Raw genomic sequence first — 21,180 nt, 5'->3', positions numbered from 1 at the left:
GATTCTCATTTGCACCCATTCTAATAGTGCTGCTGATCTCTACATAAAGGATTATTTACATCCATATGTAGAAGCAGGCAATCCCCAGGCAAGACCTCTCAGGTATTTTTAAGGCTTATTATGTATCTGTATCATACTTTATTATTCTTAAGAAAAGGTGTCTGTAAAGATTTTAGTAACTTCAAGAATACCAAAATTGTTAACTCTGCATTGACATTTGGAAGTTATGCCTTGTGAAGAAACCATTATTAAGGAAAAATTGAAAAATCTTTGACCATTTACTTCTTAAACATTAAGTAAAGAGAAAGACATCCTTTTTTAAGTTTTGTATGTAAAAATGTTTTTATAGTCTGAGCTGATTTTGATGTGTACCTCTAAAAGCTGCTATGATGAAGTAATATAAATATGATTACGTAAAATTTAAAATTCTAGCTTATTTTACGTGACAGAGTAGTCATGCAGTGATTGTTTTTTATGGAAATAAGATTCTGACTGTGATGTAGGTAATTTCATAAAAGCCATACATTAGAGAAACATGAGGTATTGAAGTGATTTCTGCACTAAAATGTAACTGACTGGTCTTTACAACTTTTTAGTATCTTTTAAAAGACAAAGAATCAAAGAAAATTTTAGGTCGATATAGAAAGGTCCTTTCAGTGTAGATGAACATGAAATGTGCTTAAATGTAGGATCGTGGGAGAATAAAATCCTTTTCTTCAGAAAACAATAAAGAATCATTAAATGGTTGTTTATTATACCATTTGCTTTCATTGTTATATGAATTAATGTTTGGTTTTGCCATTTTATAAACTAATATGTCATGCGCTATGTTGTTTGAATACAATTATTGTTTATAAATTAATTTCTAACCACACTTTTGAATCATAATTCACTAACTCTTTATTTCTAGTTGAGCCTAGACATGAAAAAAATGAGATTTTGCTATTTAATTCTTCAATAACTATAACCAAAGCCATTTGAATGATTTTATAGTTGCATTAAAAAAGGCGAAAGAGAAAAAAATGGCATGATCTGTTAACATGGGTTTTATGCCATACTTTGTTTTCATTCTGGAAAATTAGAGCAGAAATAATTATTTCAGTAGAATTTAGTTGTAGTTAATAAGAAAATATCACATGTGTACAATCACTATAAATGAAAATGTGGTATTTGCCAGTGGATAAATTTATCGATGACTAGTTTGCTTCATATTTTAATCATCTTTAGCTCCTAAGTGAAAATTGAAAAGCTAGTAGCAGTTTTGCTATGAGTGTTCTTACTTTAATGGAGATGTTTGTTTTGTTTGCTTTACTGAGCGTGTGTATGGGTGTTAATGTTTGTGTGTGTGTGTGTGTGTGTGTGTGTGTGTGTGTGTGTGTGTGTGTGTGATGTAGGAATCATGGCAGTCTCAATAACCATGGTGTATTTGGCTTGGAAACAGTGCAAGTAAAGGCTCTTCAAGTCTTGGTCAACCTAGCGTAGGTCATTTGACATTTGGGGCAGTAAAGCTGTTGTTGGTAAACATTAAAATCCATCATTTGACTCGCATTATGCTTAGCTTTCCCAGGTAAAATTATGTTTTAGGGGTTATAATTTCACATGTAGTGCATCTGAATATGTAGAATAAGAAGTTATGTTCCATCAAGGTATATGTATAGTTGTAGTGGCCCAAATACAGGAACTGGCCCTCTGGTTGAAAATCTCACCTCTCCACAAATTGCAGGAGTGGTTCAGTCAAGATGGAAAAATATTTAAATATATTTAGATACAAATTTTATGTTATTTCATTTAGTGAATAGAATAAAATAAGAAAAAGCTTGACTTCCCCAAATGTTTTTTTTTGTGTGAGTCTACATTTTCACAGCAGTTTTTCTCTTTGGGAAAGGCGTTAACTTGTGAATGTATTTCCTACAAAGATTAGTGCATTGAAATGTTAGGATTTATTAGTACCATCTCTTATCACATTAGCTCAGATTGATTTATAATTTTTTTCTAATGGACGATAAACTTGCGAGGCTTGGGAGATGGAATGGAGAAGATGGGAATGGCTGTGCCCTCTAGGGAGAGTTGTCCCAGGATGCAGGGGAAGGAACACAAGAGGGCACTGAGTGTCTGCCTGTGACCCAGGGAGTGTGGTGTCTCTGGAGTAAGACTGAGGAGGACTTTGCCTTCTTCACAGTGTAGGTTAGAGTGGATTCTGGTAAATGCGATGAAGTGTGAAAATAGTCATAAATATTATATAGTTAATAATGTTATATAACTATATAATATTATATAGTTAATAATAAAGTAAATATGTTAAAATATGCATACTTATGGTTAAAGTGTATAAAATTCTATTAGATGCCAGGAGTCAAGCTTAAAATATTTGGAGTTGGAGGTTGTAAGAAACCATTTTAGATTACATTTAGTTTCAGTTTTTATTTCTTTCTTAGAATTAGAAGATTTAAAAATGGAATAGAGAGGAAAACCCAGTTTCTGTGTATGGTTCTGAAGATTAGTATCTGCCACTTAGTAGATTAAAGATTATCTATGGAGAACGTGCGTATTTACTGTGTTCTGGGCAACTATATAAAGCAATTATTTGTTTTATATAGATATTTAAAGAAACATTTTCCTCTGGGATTATGTCTTTCTGATTGTGTAGTATCATAAGTAATAACATTTTTGTTGGAGTTTTTGGCATATGAATTCAATACATGAGTAAAACTTAAGTGAATTAAAATGTTATATTACCAGTCAGTTTCATGCTAAGTGTCATTATACTTCATGTGAGATATGTGGATGGGTTTGTTTCTAAAAATATGTAAATTACTTAGTTGGTGTCACATTTTATACTTTGAGCTTGAAAGTGTCCAGTTTTGGAGATGTTCTTGGATGTGTTTTAAATAATCTTATAGATAGTGTCTACCTGAAAAGTTGCACAAAACTAAAGTGCCGAGAAAGTATTTAAATCTTTTTGAAGTCAGCCTAGAATATTATACTTTTAAGGAAGCATAGACCTAATGATCAACTTTTTATTCTTACTAGCTTCAACTTGAGGTAGCTTTCCAAGGTGATTACTAAAAAGTTAGTAGTGAGACTTAGAACTTCAATTTCTATTTTTTCTTTGAGGAAGAAGCAGTACTTGGAGTCAGATTTAATAAATAACTTAAATCACTTTTTCAGTTTTACAATGACATGTTTATATAAGAAAATATGGAAAATATAGAAAAGTATAAAGAAGAAAATAAAAATGATAATCTCATCAGCCAGAGTTAATACTACTAACATTTTGGAGTTAATTTCTAGTAATTTATATGCTTAAATACACATATATTAGTTAATATTAATGGAATTATAATTTGTAAATGATTTTTTCAGATAGTTTGTAAAATGAGGTTTTTCATATATTTAAAATAAATTCAGCTTTGCCGATCTGCTTAACATTTTTTATTAACACCTAAAACATGCTTAAAATTTTATTTATTATTTATTTACTTATTGTTAGGCGAGACAACCCTTGGTTGACCTCACAGATTGCAAGGACTTTGTCAGCTTACAATCCCTTAGTTTTTTTAAATTTTTTTATGCCTATAGCACCTGGTCTTTCCTAGGTGGTCTCCCATCCAAGTACTAACCAGGCCCGACCCTGCTTAGCTTCCGAGATCAGATGGGATCAGGTTTGTTCAGAGTAGCATGGCCATAGACAATATATTTAAAATTTTTGTATCTTTTAGAAGTGATATTGGTTACTTTCACCAAGTTTACAGTCTTTGCTTTTATAATAATGTTTTAAAATACATTTTTTTACCTTCCTCTATTATAATTTATATTTAGAGATATTTATGATATACTTTTTTTCATTTTACTTTGCTTAAAAGAAGACAGCCAGTTTTAAGTGTTTAGTGGAGGATTACAACACATTTTAGAAGATTTGAGATTAGTTTTTGTGCATTTTACATTTGAGCTGTCTTTGAAATATCTTAGAGGAGATAGATGCTAAATAAAGAGTTAGATACACATCCTGGAGCTCAGAGGTGAGGTCGTGGCTGGAGAGAGAAAAATGTGTGAGTCATTAGGGTAATGGTGGCAGTTGAAGCCACGGGCCTTGATGAGATTGCCAGGGGAGAGAAAAGAGCTTGAAAAAAGAGGGGGCGAAGTCTTAAGCCTTGGGAACCCTAACCCAGAGAGAGAGAAGGAAAGAAGGGGAAGGCTGAGTCATGGAAGCTGAGAGAAGACAGTGTTTCAAGGAGGGAGGGGCCACAGAATTGGATGCTGTTAATAAGTAACTTGATGGGCCTAGAAAAATGTCCACGTGATGTAATGACATGAAGTTCATTTCCCTTGGTTGGACCCACACACTCTCTTAAGTTCTTTCCTGTGTCACTCACTGCTCCTTCGCTGTATCCCTCTCCTTTTCCCAGCCTCTAAATGTTGCCGTGGTCCATCAGTCATTCTTCCAACTAGTTTCTTTTCTATCTGCATTTATCCTCCAGGTAATCTCGTCGAGGCTTAAGGATTAAATATTATTCCATTTGTATATTTCTTGTTCTGGGCATTCTCCTGAAATCTAAACTTATATATCCCTCTGTTTTTGGACATCTCCACTTTGATGTTTATTCAGATATGTCTAAAACTGCATTCTCAATTCCCGCCCCAGATTTATTCCCCCTTTTTAACACCTTTGTGGCATTCATCTATTTTCAAAGGCATGGAATCATCCTTTCTACATCTAGTTCCACATCTAGTTCATAAGTAAATCCTATCAGCATTACTCTCAAAGTGTATAGTGATTCTGACCATTTTCACATCTCTACTGTTACCACCCTATTATCTTTTCTTGTCCAGACCCTTACAACAACCTCCTAACTGGGCTTCTTGCTCCCGTACCCTGCTCCTGCCTCTGTTCCAGCCAGTGGGTGTTGCAGCCAGCTTGTACTGGCTTGTGAGAGCCAGTCATTTGCATGTCTTCCCAAGTTCATGTTCAGCAACATCATGTTGGTAGCTTGAAATTGGCTGTAGTAGGTTTTATACCACAGAAATCAGCAAACACTACAAATCCCCTACCTCCACCCCAGAGTTCAACATTTACCAACATGCCACTGTCCACTCCTCACTCCGCCAAACAAGAGAAACAAAGTGGTCCTTTAACAACATAAGTCATGTTTGCCATGTGACGGCTCTGTGAGAACTCTCTCATGGTTTTCCATTAAAATCATAGTAAATCTAAAGCTGTTAGGAAAGTGTGCAGGCCATGTGATTTGCCTCTGCTGGAGCAGAGTAGACACCCGGAGGATTTTGTTACATGGGTTGGTTAGAGATGTGTGGGAGGGTGGATAGATGGGTAGCTTGTTTCTCTGCTGTCTTAGTGATCTATTGCACGAAGCCTGCTAATATTTTTCTTTTACAATTAATGGAAGATATCCTATTTCTTAAGATTTTCTGATTGTCCAAAATTGATATTTATTTTTAAATTTCTAGAACCTTAGATAGAGGTCTATTTAAAGATAGGTATAAGAATATATTCTAAAGTGAACTGCAAATAATTTTTTAATTTCTATTTTAAATATGCAATTCACTATTAGCATAATTAAAATAGAAATTAAATATATTTTTGGGAGAATTTTCTAGGAAAAAACTTCCCAAATGGGAATGCTTTGAACTTAAATTGTAATGTTTATGAAAGTATTTGTTGTCATTCTATTGTGAGATCAATCCGAAATCAAAAATTTTTAGATATTTATTTTATGGTAGTGCATCTGCTTTCTGTTTGGACCTTTTTTGGTGGGAGAAGTCACAGTTTATTAAATTCTAATCTAGTAGAATGTTAACAGTTATCAGATTTATTTGTTAATTTCCACATATTGTAGTCTAAAATAATAATGTCGATATTTTGATAATCGAGTACTGGTAAAGTATTAATAAATATAAATAGGAAATGTTGTCTTCTTTTATAGGGTATATTTCAGAAATCGCTGGGTAAAGACTGTTCACCCAGTTGTGCATCAGTACTGTTTGATCTCAAGCGCACATTCCACCTTTCAGATGCCACAGAAAGAAGATATTCTTAAGCACCGAGTGGTTGTTGTTACGTTGAATACTTCCCAGTACCTCTGTCAGTTGGACCTTGAACCTGGTATGCCGACTCCAGACACAGACAGTGGGTCTCTGAATGCTTAGAGCTTCTGCATTCCATTTAGACCAGGGGTTGGCAGACTACATAGCCTGTGGGCCAAATCTGGCCTGCTGTCTGTTTTTGGAAATAAAATTTTAGTGAATGGAACACATTCATGCCCATTTATTTGCCTCTTTATTACCCGTGGATGCTTTTATGCTTCAACAGCTTAGTTGAGTAATTGTAAAAGAGACTGTATGGTCAACAAACCTTAAAACATGTTTGGCCCTTTACAAAAAAAAAATTAACTCCTAGTTTAGACATTTTAATGACTGCTACTCTATTTGTTCTCTGATTGGTCAGCTGAAATATATTTATTATTGATCATGTGAAAAATTCAAATTTAGACACTATTGGTGGTTTTTACAATTTTCTCAAGTTTTTGTGTTATACGGTGTATTTTTTTTTACTTGCTATTAAGATTAAGTGCAGGAACCATGTAAAATCAAACTAATATTAAGTATAAATATAAGGTGAGAAGTTCTGATAAATATGGCAGAACTTAAAAAGTGGTATCACTTTGAGGTGGTTGCTTTGGAAGAGCATTTATTGCTGCCGTATAATTGCTGACGTTGCTCAACACTTGTTTGCTCTCTCCTATGGGACTGGCTTTCAGAGCCAGTGACAAATTCTTTTGAACATCCTGAAAGGTAGAGACTGTTCTTTTCACCTTGTATTCCTGGCACCTGGCCTAGGATGTAGACACCTGGAGGCCCTTGATAAACCTCTCTTTATTTTAATGAACAGTGGCCAAACTTTCTTTTTTTGAGGATAGATGTCATTTTAGAAAAGCTTCAAAATCTTTCGGCGACATGTATGTCTGAGACTGGTAAATAGGTAGGAGATCAAACTGAGCAATACCATTAGGGATGAGAGAGAGAGAGAGAGAGAGAGAGAGAGAGAGAGAGAGAGAGAGAGCGAGCGAGCGAGCGCGCGCGCGCACCATGACTTTGAGTAATGAGACTTATTGTGCATGCAGCTTCTAGCTAGCTGGTGAGGGCCCTTACAAAAGCAGAGTTTCAAAATTGTTTTGAACAGTGACTGTATCATCGGAATGAGTTGTATTTACTCCCAGCCGACTTCTTTGAATGGAACAACACTTATTTGAAATGTAAATTTTGGTATGTTTATTTAACAATCAGTCTCATTACTTTATGATTATACTCTGCATATTTGCTACTTAAATACCCAAACCTCCTAAACAGTATAGTTTTGTGAGAGAGTAAAGAATGGCTTCGAAGAGCAACTATGGAAGAATGCTTATTAGAAGTCAACTGTGTGTTTTGTTCTGGGCATTGTTTATACTTCATTTCATTTAATTCTCATATCATCCCTGCAGAGCGTTATTTTACAGATAAGAAAACCAAGGCTCAGGCTAAATCGGTTTGATTAATTCAAGTTACCTTTACTAGCTTGAGCAATAGCTATAATAATTTCATGGTTTATCCAGTTCCTGATTCAAGCCTAGCTCTATTTAATTAAAATGTTATCTAATGAAAACAGATTTTTTCACTAGTCTCCATATTTTCCTCCCAATTTAATCCTATGTTTATATAATCATCTTCCTTAATTAGTCTCGGAGAACAAAAATACAAATTCTCCTCAGTGGGAGAAAAATGCATGTGTCTATATTATGCTTGGGCCACAAGTATTAATGACTGTTGTCGGTAAATAGACAACAGTCATTAATACTTGTACTTTCAACCGTTTGTTTGAATGGGTGATGATGAGGTTTATTATTGCCAGTCAGGAAGATTAAGAGTTTTAATCTAAAAACAGGTTGCATTAGAAAGTTGTATAAACCGATTGTTTGGAACTCGTTGATATTCTTAGAAATAGAGATAGAAATAGAGGTTAGGTTCTTGGGCTAACTCACAGCAAGCTGATTAACTCTGAGTTTTATAACTCATCATTCTGCTGAGAAACTCTTGTGTTCTTTGCTAGGTTAGTTAAAAGAGGGCCCTCTTCTTCCTACTTTGGTGAATCAGCAGCGGGGGACTGCTTTTTCCTTCTTCACATTGAGACAGCAAGGAGATTTTTGCCTCTTTCCCCCATTTAGGAACCAAGGGACTTTTCCTCCATATACAGGTCCCCGTGCCCCAGTGTGAGTAGCAGCCGAGATGTGGGATGCCTCCTGCTCTTAATGTTTGCATCTCGGGGACATTTGATAATGTACATTTTTGACATTTATTATTAGTCACTTTTTGCAGAGTGGTGATTTTCTTTTCAGCCAGAGTATGATCTTAGACTAAAAAAAGTCTGTGTGTGTGCGTGTGTATTATATATATATTATATATATATAATATATATAATATATATATAATACACACGCACACACAAAATAAACCTAAATAATCAAATGAAAGAATTTGCTAATAGATAACTTGATTTCAAAGTTAGATTACAACTTTCTCCTTTATATTAGATTTCGAGTATGATTTTTTTATTATTGGATATTCACGTTTAGGTTCAAGTTACTTATAAGCTACCATTGTTTTATTTTTGGTGTTTCACCAAATAAATAGTGAAAGGACTTTGGGCCCATCAGTGTTTAGTTGCCAGCCCTTCTTTTTGGTGAAAATCTACTGTCTTGTACTTTTAAAATATTTTTCTTTTTTTTTTTTTTTTTTAACTCCTACTGCACCTGGTCTTCCTAGGTGGTCTCCCATCCAAGTACTAACCAGGTCTAACCCTGCTTAGCTTCTGCGATCAGATGAGCTCAGGCACATTCAGGTGGCATGACCGTAGACAAAATATTTTTAAATATACTGATTCAGCTCTTAGTCTCAGGGCCTTTAGCACCAGATGTCATTTACGTATCTATTATTGAGTAAAATAGTTACTCCTTTTAACCTCGTTTTTAAAAAATGATTTAAATGGATAATTTTCTAAATTGAGGATTGGCATTAAAAGTATTCATACCTCTTAAATTAGCACACTAAACTTTTAGCAGAAAAGAAAAAAAACACATTCCTACCTTTATTGCTGCTGTAATATGCTTTACTGTGTTTATACTGTACTTTGTAGGGTTTTTTACGCACATCCTATTAGATGAAGCTGCCCAGGCCATGGAGTGTGAAACTATTATGCCTCTAGCATTAGCAACTAAAAATACGCGGATTGTCTTGGCTGGTGACCACATGCAGGTAAATGCCTTCTGAGTCATCATACTGAAAGGAATTTTGAATTATATTTTGATGTTTAATATTCTGTTTTCTAAAACATCTTATGAAATTGTGCCACGTATCGTAGTTTAAGTACTTTAAATATTTCTGTACTAATAGTGAAAAGTACTGGTATTTCTGAAGGAAATTACTTTTCTTTATAAAGCAAATTTAAATTATCTTTCCTATAGTTCGCTGGTTCCTGTCCCAACATTTGTTTTCCTGAAGGGTTAATTTTTCACTATCTTAAGAAACAAAGTGCTTCATTAAAAATAATGATCAAAGTCTCAAAGAACATGTCTGATTTTATGTATTTGCATACCTATGTAAGAAAGGGAAATATAATTTTTCTATTAAAATTTCTGTTTTACATGTCTCTTCTTCCACAGTTGATAAAGTTTGAACCTTTATAGTATTGTAGCCATCAAGACATATAGGAAAGAGTTGAATGTAGAGGAACAAATTCTGTTCTAGTTTCTTTGCCAAAAGTAGTTTAATTTTGTTCTTTAATGGGAAGAGAGGTATGATCTAGAGTGGCTCCTTATATTTTATGAAATAGAAAGGGTTATTTTGCTAATTATTAAAAAAATTTTATTTATAGACTAAATATCCTGCCAGCTCACCATTTTAAATAGGCCATCAATTTTACTAAAAGAACAGATTGACTCCTCCAGTGGTGCAGTGGGTTGCAGTTCTGAAATTACTGAAGTCGTAGTTATTACTATGCTGGAGGAGCCCTTTACTAACCTGTGTGTAGAAACTCTAGGTCAGTGTTGGTGTACTGAAATGAAAAGTTAGAAATTTTAGACTAGTTCTTTATAGTAATGGAATTATTCATAGTAAATATTTTTGATTCTGCTTATTCCAGCATTTAGCATGTTGAAGTTAAGTACATCGGAAGTTTCAGCATAGTGGATTTTTTTTTTTTTTTTTGATTAGTAGGTTAAAAAATACTATTTTTATATTTAGTTAAATTTTCTCTGTATGTTTGTCTGTTACAGCTCAGTCCTTTTGTTTACAGCGAGTTTGCCAGGGAGAGAAACCTTCATGTTTCATTACTTGATCGACTCTATGAGCATTACCCTGCCGAGTTTCCATGTAGGATCCTGCTATGTGAGAACTACCGCTCCCATGAAGCTATCATCAAGTAGGTGTGAACTACCCTCTCTACGTAAGGAACTCAGGACAGCATTGTTACTAGGGACAGATTATTTTCAGCAGTTTTACGGTGTCTCTAGTGTTGCAAATTATGTTTAATTTTATGTCTTTAAAAGAAGAACACTTCAGAAGTCAGAGCTGCAGTTTTTCACACAATAGGGCACTTCTGGAAACTAAAATTTTAGCTTCTATTAGCTAGGACGTATTTTCCTGTGGCTGAATATATAATATATATGTAAAACTATATGATGTAATAAACAAGTATATTGACAAACCACATAATGGTTTGCTTATTGTGTCTTGCTGTGTTATATAAGGAATCTGTTTTAAAAGAAAGGATGGAAGGGAAGAAGAGAAGGACAGAAAGCCATGAAACAGTAGTAAAGTTTTTAAAAGTTTCTATTAAATATAGTATGTATCCATAAAAGTAAAAATATCATAAGTGACAGCTCAATGAATCATCATGAGCCAAACACTCCCATGTAGCTGGTGTCCAGATCAAGAAACAGAATGTTGCTGGCACTCTGGAGAGCCCTGTGTGCCTTCTGGGCACTGTCCCCACTAAAAACTTAGAATTTTTTGAAGTTTAGTATAATTTAATAATGGTGATTACGTTAGTCATGTAGAAACCATTTTTAGGTTTCTCTGGAAGCAGTAGGATATATATTAAAAAAAGGTTTAACTGTGGCATTTATCGATAGCTCAAAATATGATTTCTTTTTTATTGTTGCAAATTATTTGCTGAAGTCAGTGATGAATCAAGTACTAAATAGTATCTTCATCAGTAAAGAGTATTTATTTTACAGTTGAAGACAGTTGTGTGTATTGATTTGATGTCTATATATCTTTGTGTTTGCGTATATACGATCCACATAAGTAAAAATGTGTATTACCAGGAAAATATACTAGCTAGCACACATTACCTCACAGAGCAAGATGCTCATCTAGGATTGAACTGTTGTCATGTCTTCCTTTTCTTTCCATATTCTGGCTTCGCACTTAACTAAATAATTCTGTTTAGCAATGGTATACCAGGAGCCTACTCTGTTGTTATTGCTGTAGTTAATTTTGGAGAAAATCTTGGCCTCACTGTTATGAGGTGTTTGGATTAAAATTAATCATGGACATAAAGTAACATTATTATAGTAGACTGATTTTTCTTTTTCTGATGGTTAAATTTAATTTTGATGCTAGATCACTCTTTATTTATTTATCTTGGTCTTTTTCTGCAGTTACACCTCTGAGCTCTTCTATGAGGGCAAACTGATGGCCAGTGGAAAGCAACCAGCACACAAGGATTTCTACCCACTAACTTTCTTTACAGCACGAGGGGAAGATGTACAAGAGAAAAATAGCACAGCTTTTTATAATAATGCAGAGGTACCTTAGTTCTTTTGCAAATTATTAACATTTCACAGTCACGTAATCTGGTCTTGTTGAGCATTTATTTAAAATTTTGAGTTGACATCTTATTGTGTGTTGACTTCGTTTACATGAAAATAGTATGTAAAGTTTATTTGTTCTTGTATAACGTTGATTTGTTAAGATATATCTCCTGTAGGAAACAAAAACTTTAGTTTACATTTTGTCCTGTGATAAAATACAAAATATATGTAACTCCACTTAAAAGAAAAGCCAATATTATTTTCACAGAGATTATTATTATTAGCCTTCTAAAATAGACTATGATGACATTTTATAGTGCATGCTCGAATGAGGTGTCAGATCAGACAGCAGACAAAAACCTGGTGAAGTCTTTAGGGGCCAGCAGGCCAGAGACCCTTCGATTAAGTTCTGGCCATTACAGTGAGTAGAGTTTCGGACTTGAGGAAATCCAGAGGATGGGGGACGGGGGATGGTTCTTGATCTACGATAGCCATCTTCCTTTGTTTCTTGAGTCTCATGCTTGGTTCATCTTCTTTTCAAAGAGATGGCTTTTATTATGTAATAGTAATTCATCTTTCCTTTTAAAAATTGATCAGAGGGCTATAGTTAAAAGTCAGTACAAGAAAATCAATAGTGCTCACTTGATAAAATCCTAGCGAAAGCAAAGGAACTTGACATTTTAGTTCATCTGTGCCATTTAATTTCAAGAATAGGTCAACTTTTCTTTAAATGTGTGAAATATTGACAAATAACTCTAGGGTCTCCTTTATTGCTTTTACACTCGGGTTAGAAACCAGCCACCTGGTAAGGGTGACAGTGCTGACAGACAGAGGCAAGCCTGCAGTCCAGGAGGCCTGGGGTCCTGCTGTGACACCAGGGGTCAGAGCCGAGCCCAAACTTTGATCCTGAGGCAGGACTGATGTTTGCCAGAGGCTCAGCCTGGGCCACTTGTTCCTTCATGGTGATGTGATGTGTTTCCCAGACACCTGCTAGCTATAGGGCAAATAAGATACATGTTCTGGATTGTCAATTTTATTCAAAAATTTTGGGGGAAGAAATAGTTTTCATATTTAAAACACACAAAGATAAGATTTGTGTGACCTTTAAATATCACACATGTAACTTTAGAGAAATTTGAAGCCACCTTGAACTTTACAACTGGAACATGGTTGTTCAGTTGCTTTCTTCAGCCCCACGAGTTACTGTAGTCAAAACTGTAAGACACTTCACCCCAGTTGCCCTGGACTTTTCTTGAGAGTAGATCATTCGTAGATGAAACTCAGATCTATTTTCTGTTTTAAAGCAAGCAGAGCAAGTGGCACCAGTTATATCAATAGGAGAAAAAAGAGATTTCTGTTTTTATAAAGGTACTGATTAAAATTTAGGAGGACATTATGATATTTGAGAATGGTTTAGAGTTCATTATTATGAAAATGATCTAGTTTCACACAGACTTAACAATCATAAGAACTTAAAACAAGATAAAATTAAAAATAAAATTAAAGAATGCTAACAGCATTTTTGCTGTATGTAACTCTCCTTTATATAGAGAACGTTTTGTAATTTTGTCATGTTTATTGCCTAAACTTGTATCTTCTTTCACGTACTTAAAATGATAGATTGAAACAAAGTGAGAAAGATCATCCTTTTTTTTCTTGATTCCGACTGAACTCATATGCCACAATAATGAAACGACCTCAATAATAATGCCCTGTTGAGGGGAACAAAGCAGAATTTAAGTACTAAGCACCAAGACATGATTCTTAACCTTGAGAAATTCAGTCTGAAGAGAGACGCTGTGGAAACAGTTAACTATAAGATAAGCATAGGTGGGAGGTAGGCAGAGTTGTACAGACATGAAAACATGACTCTATCAGGTTTGATGGAACCTGTGGCATAGAGAATATGTCTTTTGCCTTAGATATACTGACACTCAGTAGTTAGTTGTCATATATATTGATAATTCTTACATCTTCCTGGTGGATTGACCTTTTTAATCATTATAAAATGTCCTTCGGCAACTTTTTTTTGGGGGGGTGGGGTTTAAACTTGATTTGTCTGGTATTAGTATAGCCACTTCAGCTGAACTTACGGTTGCCATTTGCATGGAATATTTTTTCATCCGTTTACTTTCATCTTATTTGTACCTTTGAATCTAAAGTATATTTTCTGTAGACTGTGTCATTGCATCGTGTTTTTGTTTTTATTTTAAATCTAGTCTGAAAATAACTACCTTTTGTTTGAATTGCCTAATTCATTCACTTTCAATGTTATTATTGATATGTTTGGATTTACACCTCTGTCTTTTGCTTTTCGTTTTCTGTGTCTCGTGTTTTTTGACCCCTTGTTTCTCCTTTACCACGACTGTTAGCATTAAGTGCATTTTTCTAGTCTCACATTTTAATTTATTAACTACATTTTTTGAGTTGTTTTCTTAGTCGTTTCTCTAGAGCTTACAGTATACATCTTAACTTACCAGAATCAACCTCAGATTTAAACTGATTTAATTCTAATGACATATAGAATGAACTGCATTTCTCTATTCCCTCTTTCCTATTTTTGTGCTATTATTGTTTTTCATATTATACCTATATATATGACAATAATACATTGTCATAATTATATAAGTTTAATGTCTCGTAAAGATTCTGAGAGAAGGAAGAGGGTCAAGTACATATTCATAGAGTTTGCTGTATTAACTTTGTTTACTATTTCTGGTTCTCTTCCCTTCTTTCTGTGAATTCATTCGAGTTACTATCTGGTGTCAATTTTTACTCACCTTCTTTGTCCTCTTATAGTCTAATATATTACATTTCTATATGCAGTAACCTAACAATGTAATTATGTACATGTTGTGTTATGCAGTATTATTTGAATGAGTTAAGAGGAGAAGGGAGAAGAAATATGGTTATACTGTCTTAATTAGCCACATAATTCCCGTTAGCAGTGTGCTTTGTTTGTGTGGATTTGAATTACTGTCTGGTGTTACTTGCCTTCATTCTAAAGAACTTCCTTTAGGGTGGGTCTGCTAGGAAGGAATTTTATTAATTTTTGTTTATCTGGGAATGTCTTTATTTTGCCCTCATTTTTGAAAAGGGGGTTTTGCTGGATATTTGATGATTGGTTATTTCTTTCAGCATGTTGAAATACGCTTTCCTACTACTTTGTTGCCTTCGTTTTTTCTGTTGAGAAGTCATCTGTTAATTTTACTGGGCTTCCTTTAGAAGTGATAACTTGTTTCAGTTCCTTCAGAAGTGAAAACCTGTTTTCAAGGTTTTATTTTTGTCTTTGACTTGCAGCATGTTGATTATAACGTGTCTGGGTGTGGATCTCCTTGCAGTTATTTTACTTGAATTTCACTGATCCCATGTTTTTCTCAGATTTGGAACAGTTTTAGCCATTATTTGTTTGAATATTTTTCTGGTCCTTTCTCTCTCTTCTTCTGGTCCTCATGTGTGTTGATGAGCTTAATGGGATTCCACATTTCTCTAAGTCTTTTTTCTCTCTTCTTTAGATTGCATAATTTCTATCTATCTTCTCGTTTGCTGATTCATTCTTCTGTCAGTTTCAAATCTACTTTGAGGCCCTATTGTGAATTTTTTACTTCAGTTATTTACTTTTCACCTTTCCGAGGCATAGATTGCTCCATGGTGTGATCCAGTTGGAGTGGGCCCCTTGACAGAGGCAGAGTGTTGCCAGGTTGTGAGGTGTACTCTGACCCTCTCCTGGTTGGAACTTAGGGAGCAGTTACTATGGGAGGATGTGGACCTTGCTATTTGCTGGCTGTCCCACCCACGTCACCAATATGGGCCAAGAGCTCTATGTGTTATATGCGTGTGTGGAATCTGTGCTGCCGTCCAGGTGCTACCAGCCATTGCCAGTCTTCTGCAACCCAGAGCTTGGGAGGTTGGGATCTGCTGATATTCACTGGCTGCTCAATCTACCCGGAATAGGTCTTCTGCCCTCGGAAGCCAGGGGAGATGGCAACTGTTACTTGGCTGCCACTGGTTCAGCTCTCCTGCAGTACAGTCTGTAAGGGAAAGGGAAACTGCTCTCTTCACCTGCTGTCCCACTCAGACCCTCCCTGCATAGCAGGCGATGGGGATAGGGGACTAGGCACCACCCAGCTGCTGTTAACTACTCAATATAGGCAGAGGATGCGAGCTCTCATGTTCACCAGCTACTGAAACTACCTGAAATAGCTCTCGCACCCCAGGTTGCTGTGGGAGACGGGAACTGCCCCTTGGCTGCTGAAACAGTCCTTCTGTAGACAGAGCTGTGAGGGGCTGGGTGCAGTCCCTAGTTTGAATGCCTCAGCTTTCTACTCTTCTTTGAGTTTCTGTAGAACTTGAATACAGTAAATGCTTCTCCATTTCTTGTAAGCTCTTTATGAACCTCCAGAGACTTCAAATGATTGCCTTCTAACTTCGACCAGCTTATTAGATGTCTGTCTGGGAGAGAGGTTTCCCCAAGCTCCTTAACCATTCCAAGTCTGTGTGTTTTGATTAGTTTTATGGTGCCTAGAATATAAGGGTGTGAACAGAGAGATGAAGTAGAGAAATGGTTATGTGTTGCTTAGTTGTAGGAACTCTTTGCATGTGGGGGGCAGCAGGGGTGTCTCTCTAGCTTTCATCTACCTCCATATCTAACCAAATGGGTAAAGACTTCTTTGTCTTATTCCTTATCACAGTAGACTCAGACCCCCCTTTCTTGTCCTTCACAGCTAGAGCTCCATGTCTTCAGTCCAGTTTGCTCTTCAGAATGCTTGGGTGGTCTACACATCTGATGCACTTGCTGTTGTATCATTATGGCAGTATTGCTGACTGTGGTCTAAGCCTCTGTCATTTATCGAATTTGTATCTGGAAGTCGGAGCTGTGTCCTAGCCAATAATTCTCAAGTACTTGAAAGAAATGAAAACTTAAAATTTATTAAATATATTCAATATTATAAATTTAAATAGACATTAACAAATAGTAAATAAATGATTAAAAGACATTTAAAAAATTCTCCTTCCTCTCTGGATTCTTGCCTGACCCTCTGTTGAGCTTGCCTTATGTATATATTTATTAAGAATTTATTTTCTAAATATACAGTAATCTCTTAGCAGGGAAGGAACCTGTTTTTATTAATCATCATATTTCCCACTGTGCTGAACATTGAAACTGTTTGATCAATTCATTGAATTAAAATGATTGAACTACACTAACAGCCCAATAAGGTGTCTAAAACATTCAGTTGGGTAAAATGTGGCATTACTGTATCATGAGCTTGATGAAGAGGCTTGGGTGAACTTGTACCACTAGAAGGGCGTGAACTCTGAAAGTCTGTCTTGCCATCCAGATTTGTCCTAGTCCCAGCAATGGTTTGATGCCAACTGTTGGCTGCTCTGCTTAGTTGTATTAATGGAGGGGGGTGGGTGTGGGACAGTGCTAGGCCTCGTACTGCTGAGACTTAACAGTGACACTGACTCTGGGAATCTTCTAGTTCGTTGGTTGGTTTCATTGGCCCAGTCCAGAGAGAGTGGACTGAGAAATATTGGGAATGTCGGGACTTTCTTTCTTGTTTCCCTGGGTGGGGTCGCCAGTTTTATGGCCCCATCTCTGTCCTTGTTCCTCCACAGGAACTTGAACCAGTCCTCATTTAAGAATGGAGGCTGAGTAAAGGGTGAGGGCCAATTGCCAGTTACATTGTCTCTGATTTTCATGTTTTCACTGGGTACATTATTGTAGAATTTTACTGTTTTACAAGGCAAATAAATTTTTATTCTCACTGTGTTCCAAAAAAATTTTATTCTCCCTGTTCATAACAGCAAAGCATTATTTCTATTTCGAGGTAATTTTTAAATGACATCTATTTCCGTTACCATATTCTTTTCTCTAAACACTTGTGTAACTTTAATGTGTTACGTGTGTTTGTTTAAAGGTATTCGAGGTGGTGGAACGTGTGGAAGAGTTAAGAAGGAAGTGGCCAGTAGCGTGGGGGAAGTTAGACGACGGCAGTATTGGTGTGGTGACTCCATATGCTGATCAGGTGTTTAGGATACGCGCTGAACTTCGAAAAAAGAGGTTATCTGATGTCAATGTAGAACGGGTGCTAAACGTTCAAGGTGAGCATTCATCGAAATGAGCGAAGTTACTCAGATGCTTACATCTTAACGTGCGTCTTAACGTGCGTGCACATTTGATTTATAATTCTCAAGTTCTCTTTTTCTGGACGAGTAATTATGTATTCATTTCATACCAAATTCTTCAGTGCCAAATTCGACAGTTAAAGGTAGAGCTCATTTACATGTTTATTAAATTTTTATATCTAAATAAAAGAAATATGCACAAATGAACTTTTTTAATGATCGTAATTGTATAAATGTCATACATGATATCTGTATGTTATAGTTACAATCACCAGAGCATATGACACCTACTGTTGTTACTCTCTGTTTGAGGATTCATTTGTTCATAAAGATTTTAAAAAACTTGTACCTGTCAAACAAGTTCTGTTTAAATTCATTTTTAAAGGCCCAGCTTGTTTTTCATCTATAGACTTTTCCTGAATGAATAGTTACCAGGAACTCTTGTAAATTGTCTTTGTGTAATTAGTTGCTATAAATTTGTACTTTTAAATATATGAAGCAACACAATGTGAATGCTAAAAAAGCCCAGTACAATCTTAGGTTTCAGGGTGGTATACAATAGTAAGAGTAGACAATTTCTAAATCACAGGAGAAAAATAGCTCCATTATACCAGGTGTTGTCCAGGTCACAGAGAATTTGGGTGTACATTTTAGAAGGAATATTACTGATAAACTAGGAAGCACCCAGAGGAGATCTAGGATAGTTGATGGTTTAGAAATTGCCATATAGAAGTCGAGAATGGCTGAAAGGATTGTTTGGCCGAGAGAAGAAAAGACTAAAGACTGACAGTGAAACTATATTCAGATATTTGGAGACCTGTCATAGGATGCAGGACTAGATGTGTTAACTGTGAGAAAGAGCATTTAAAAATGTTGTACGAGGCTTCCTTAGGGAATCAGCTGTGTCTGCCTTGGTCAGCGAGAAGTGGGTTCTTGTATTGAGTGGGACCTTGGAATAGATAATCACTAAGGTTGGTTCCAGAAATAATATTAAATTTTTTAAAAACAAAATTTACCGCTTAATTATTTTCATGTGTTCGTAAACACGTAAAATGCCTCAGCCAGTGGCATTAAGTGCATGCACATTGTGGTGCAGCCATCATCACAGCTCTTTTCATCTTGTAAAACTGAAACTCTGTCCCTATTAAACTATAACGCCCCATTCCACCCCTGCCCCCAGCCCTGGCAACCCCCACTGTCCTTGCTGTGTATGAATTTGGCTATTCTCAGTACCTCATATAAGTACGGTAATACAGTATTTGCCCTATTGTGACTGGCTTATTTCACTTAGCATAATGTATTCAAGGTTCATCCAAGTCGTAGCATGTGTCAGAATTTCTTTCCTTTTAAGGGCTGAATATTTTATTAAATGTATATTACCACATTTTGTTTATCTGTTCAGCTATCTGTTGATGGACACTTATGTTGCTTTCACCTTTTGACTTTCGTGAATAATGCTGCTGTGACACAGATATACAAATATCTGTTCGAGTCCCTGATTTCAGTTCTTTTGGGTATATTCCCAGAAGTTGAATTGCAGGATCATAGGTTAATTCTCTGTTTAATTTTTTGAGGAACTGCCATACTATTTTCCATAGCGTTTTGTATACCGTTTTACATTCCCACCGACAGTGCTCGGGTTCCAGTCTCACCACATCCTTGCCAATACCTGTTATTTAGCAATAATGTTAAAAAAAATGAAATGCTTTTATGCTAGTGGTTCAGAATAACAATCTTAAGTCTCTTATTTTTTATTTTTTTAATAGGAAAGCAATTCAGAGTTTTGTTTCTTAGCACAGTACGTACAAGGCATACTTGTAAACATAAACAGACACCAATTAAAAAGAAAGAACAACTGCTGGAAGATTCCACAGAGGACTTAGATTACGGTTTTTTATCTAACTACAAACTTCTCAATACTGCCATCACAAGAGCACAATCCCTGGTTGCTGTGGTGGGTGATCCCATTGCTCTGTGCTCTATTGGAAGATGCAGGTAATTATGTGTTACTGATGGAGACATTAAAGGGGAAAATGTAGGGTAATTTGCATCCCTGTGTGTACATTTATTTATAAGACCTCTTGGCTAATTAAAATCAAGTTAGTCTTACCTGATACGCAGTGGGAAACAAAAATATATTACTTTGAGTCTGTTCTATACGTACTTTTGTATTCGTTCAGTTATCATTCAGCAGACATTTCCCGAGTGCCTACTATGTTCTAAGCACTCTTCAAGCCATTCAAAATATATCAGTAAACAAAATAGACAAAAATCCCTGCCTTTGTGCAGCTTACATTTTATTGGAGAAGAGAAGACGGCTGACAACAAACAAAAAGTATACTATGTAGTGTTTCATGTGTTAAGTTTAATGGAAAAGAAATAGAGCATTAAGGGGAATTAGGAGTGATGGGGTGGAGATGGGCTGGTTTGTGATTATGCATAGTGTGGTCAGAGTAGACCTCACTGAGAAGCTGACATTGACAGTGAGTTAGGGAGCTGTCTGGAGTAAAAGTGCTCCACGAAGAAAGAACAGCCAATGCAAGGGTCCTGAGGTGGTTTTGTGTTTGCCTGTATCTTTGATGCAAACTACATTTTATGTCGATACTTCATTTTATTTCTTTCATTATTGTTTTGGCTCATTTTTCATGAATTTTTTTCACTCATTTTCTCTCTCAAAGCTCCTCACTGTAAATAATTCTTTACATCTGGTTAATCCAGAGGATCCTAAAATTGGGGGTGGGGATTATACATGATTGTTACTTGTCTTTGGATAGCATTGTTAGTATTATTTAGATCGTCGTCATAGGAACTGTTTCTATTAAAACATTGTTAAAATATCAACATAAATAAAATATTTTCTTTACACTTTTGATTTATACCAATCATAGGGATTTTAACTGTATGAAGCCAGTATATGAGACTTGGCCTTTGTAGTATTGAAAAACTATCTTAACATTGACAGAAAACCAGTCGAACAGAAATTTGTATCACTCTTTTATGAAAAAGAAAGAAATGTGCTCGAGATTACTTAAAATTTTCTAAGTATTCTAGTCCCTGTCAAAGTGAGTTCAGAATAATAGAAAGACATGTAGACAGTCCTGAATATGCCTTTTTGATGTTTTAGAATTAAAGTAGACAAAGTTGTTAGGAAGTGGCCCTCTTTGAACCAAGTTTTCTGTTGTAA

At 35.6% G+C, this 21,180-nt stretch overlaps 1 protein-coding gene, 1 non-coding gene and 1 pseudogene across 15 annotated transcripts in view; 1 reads left to right on the top strand and 2 right to left on the bottom strand.

The window, feature by feature from the left end:
- The window catches only part of HELZ (helicase with zinc finger), a 134,265-nt gene that overhangs the window by 66,193 nt on the left and 46,892 nt on the right, over positions 1 to 21,180 (top strand). For all 14 annotated transcript variants that reach the window (XM_025046979.1, XM_025046975.1, XM_025046977.1 and 11 more), the window contains 7 exons: positions 1 to 102; positions 5,940 to 6,118; positions 9,185 to 9,303; positions 10,323 to 10,468; positions 11,712 to 11,859; positions 17,789 to 17,972; positions 19,763 to 19,991. In XM_025046979.1, coding sequence (XP_024902747.1) covers positions 1 to 102; positions 5,940 to 6,118; positions 9,185 to 9,303; positions 10,323 to 10,468; positions 11,712 to 11,859; positions 17,789 to 17,972; positions 19,763 to 19,991 — 1,107 coding nt within the window. The remainder of the gene's footprint in view (positions 103 to 5,939; positions 6,119 to 9,184; positions 9,304 to 10,322; positions 10,469 to 11,711; positions 11,860 to 17,788; positions 17,973 to 19,762; positions 19,992 to 21,180) is intronic.
- LOC112480156 lies at positions 3,571 to 3,690 on the bottom strand. Its single transcript, XR_003046509.1, has one exon. It is a non-coding gene; the product is annotated as a 5S ribosomal RNA (ribosomal RNA).
- LOC112480132 lies at positions 8,790 to 8,907 on the bottom strand (annotated as a pseudogene).

This window comes from Pteropus alecto, unplaced genomic scaffold (genome assembly GCF_000325575.1).
Source record: "Pteropus alecto unplaced genomic scaffold, ASM32557v1 scaffold134, whole genome shotgun sequence".
In the NCBI taxonomy this organism is placed as follows: Eukaryota; Metazoa; Chordata; class Mammalia; order Chiroptera; family Pteropodidae; genus Pteropus; species Pteropus alecto.
This window is presented reverse-complemented; position numbering and strand designations above follow the sequence as displayed.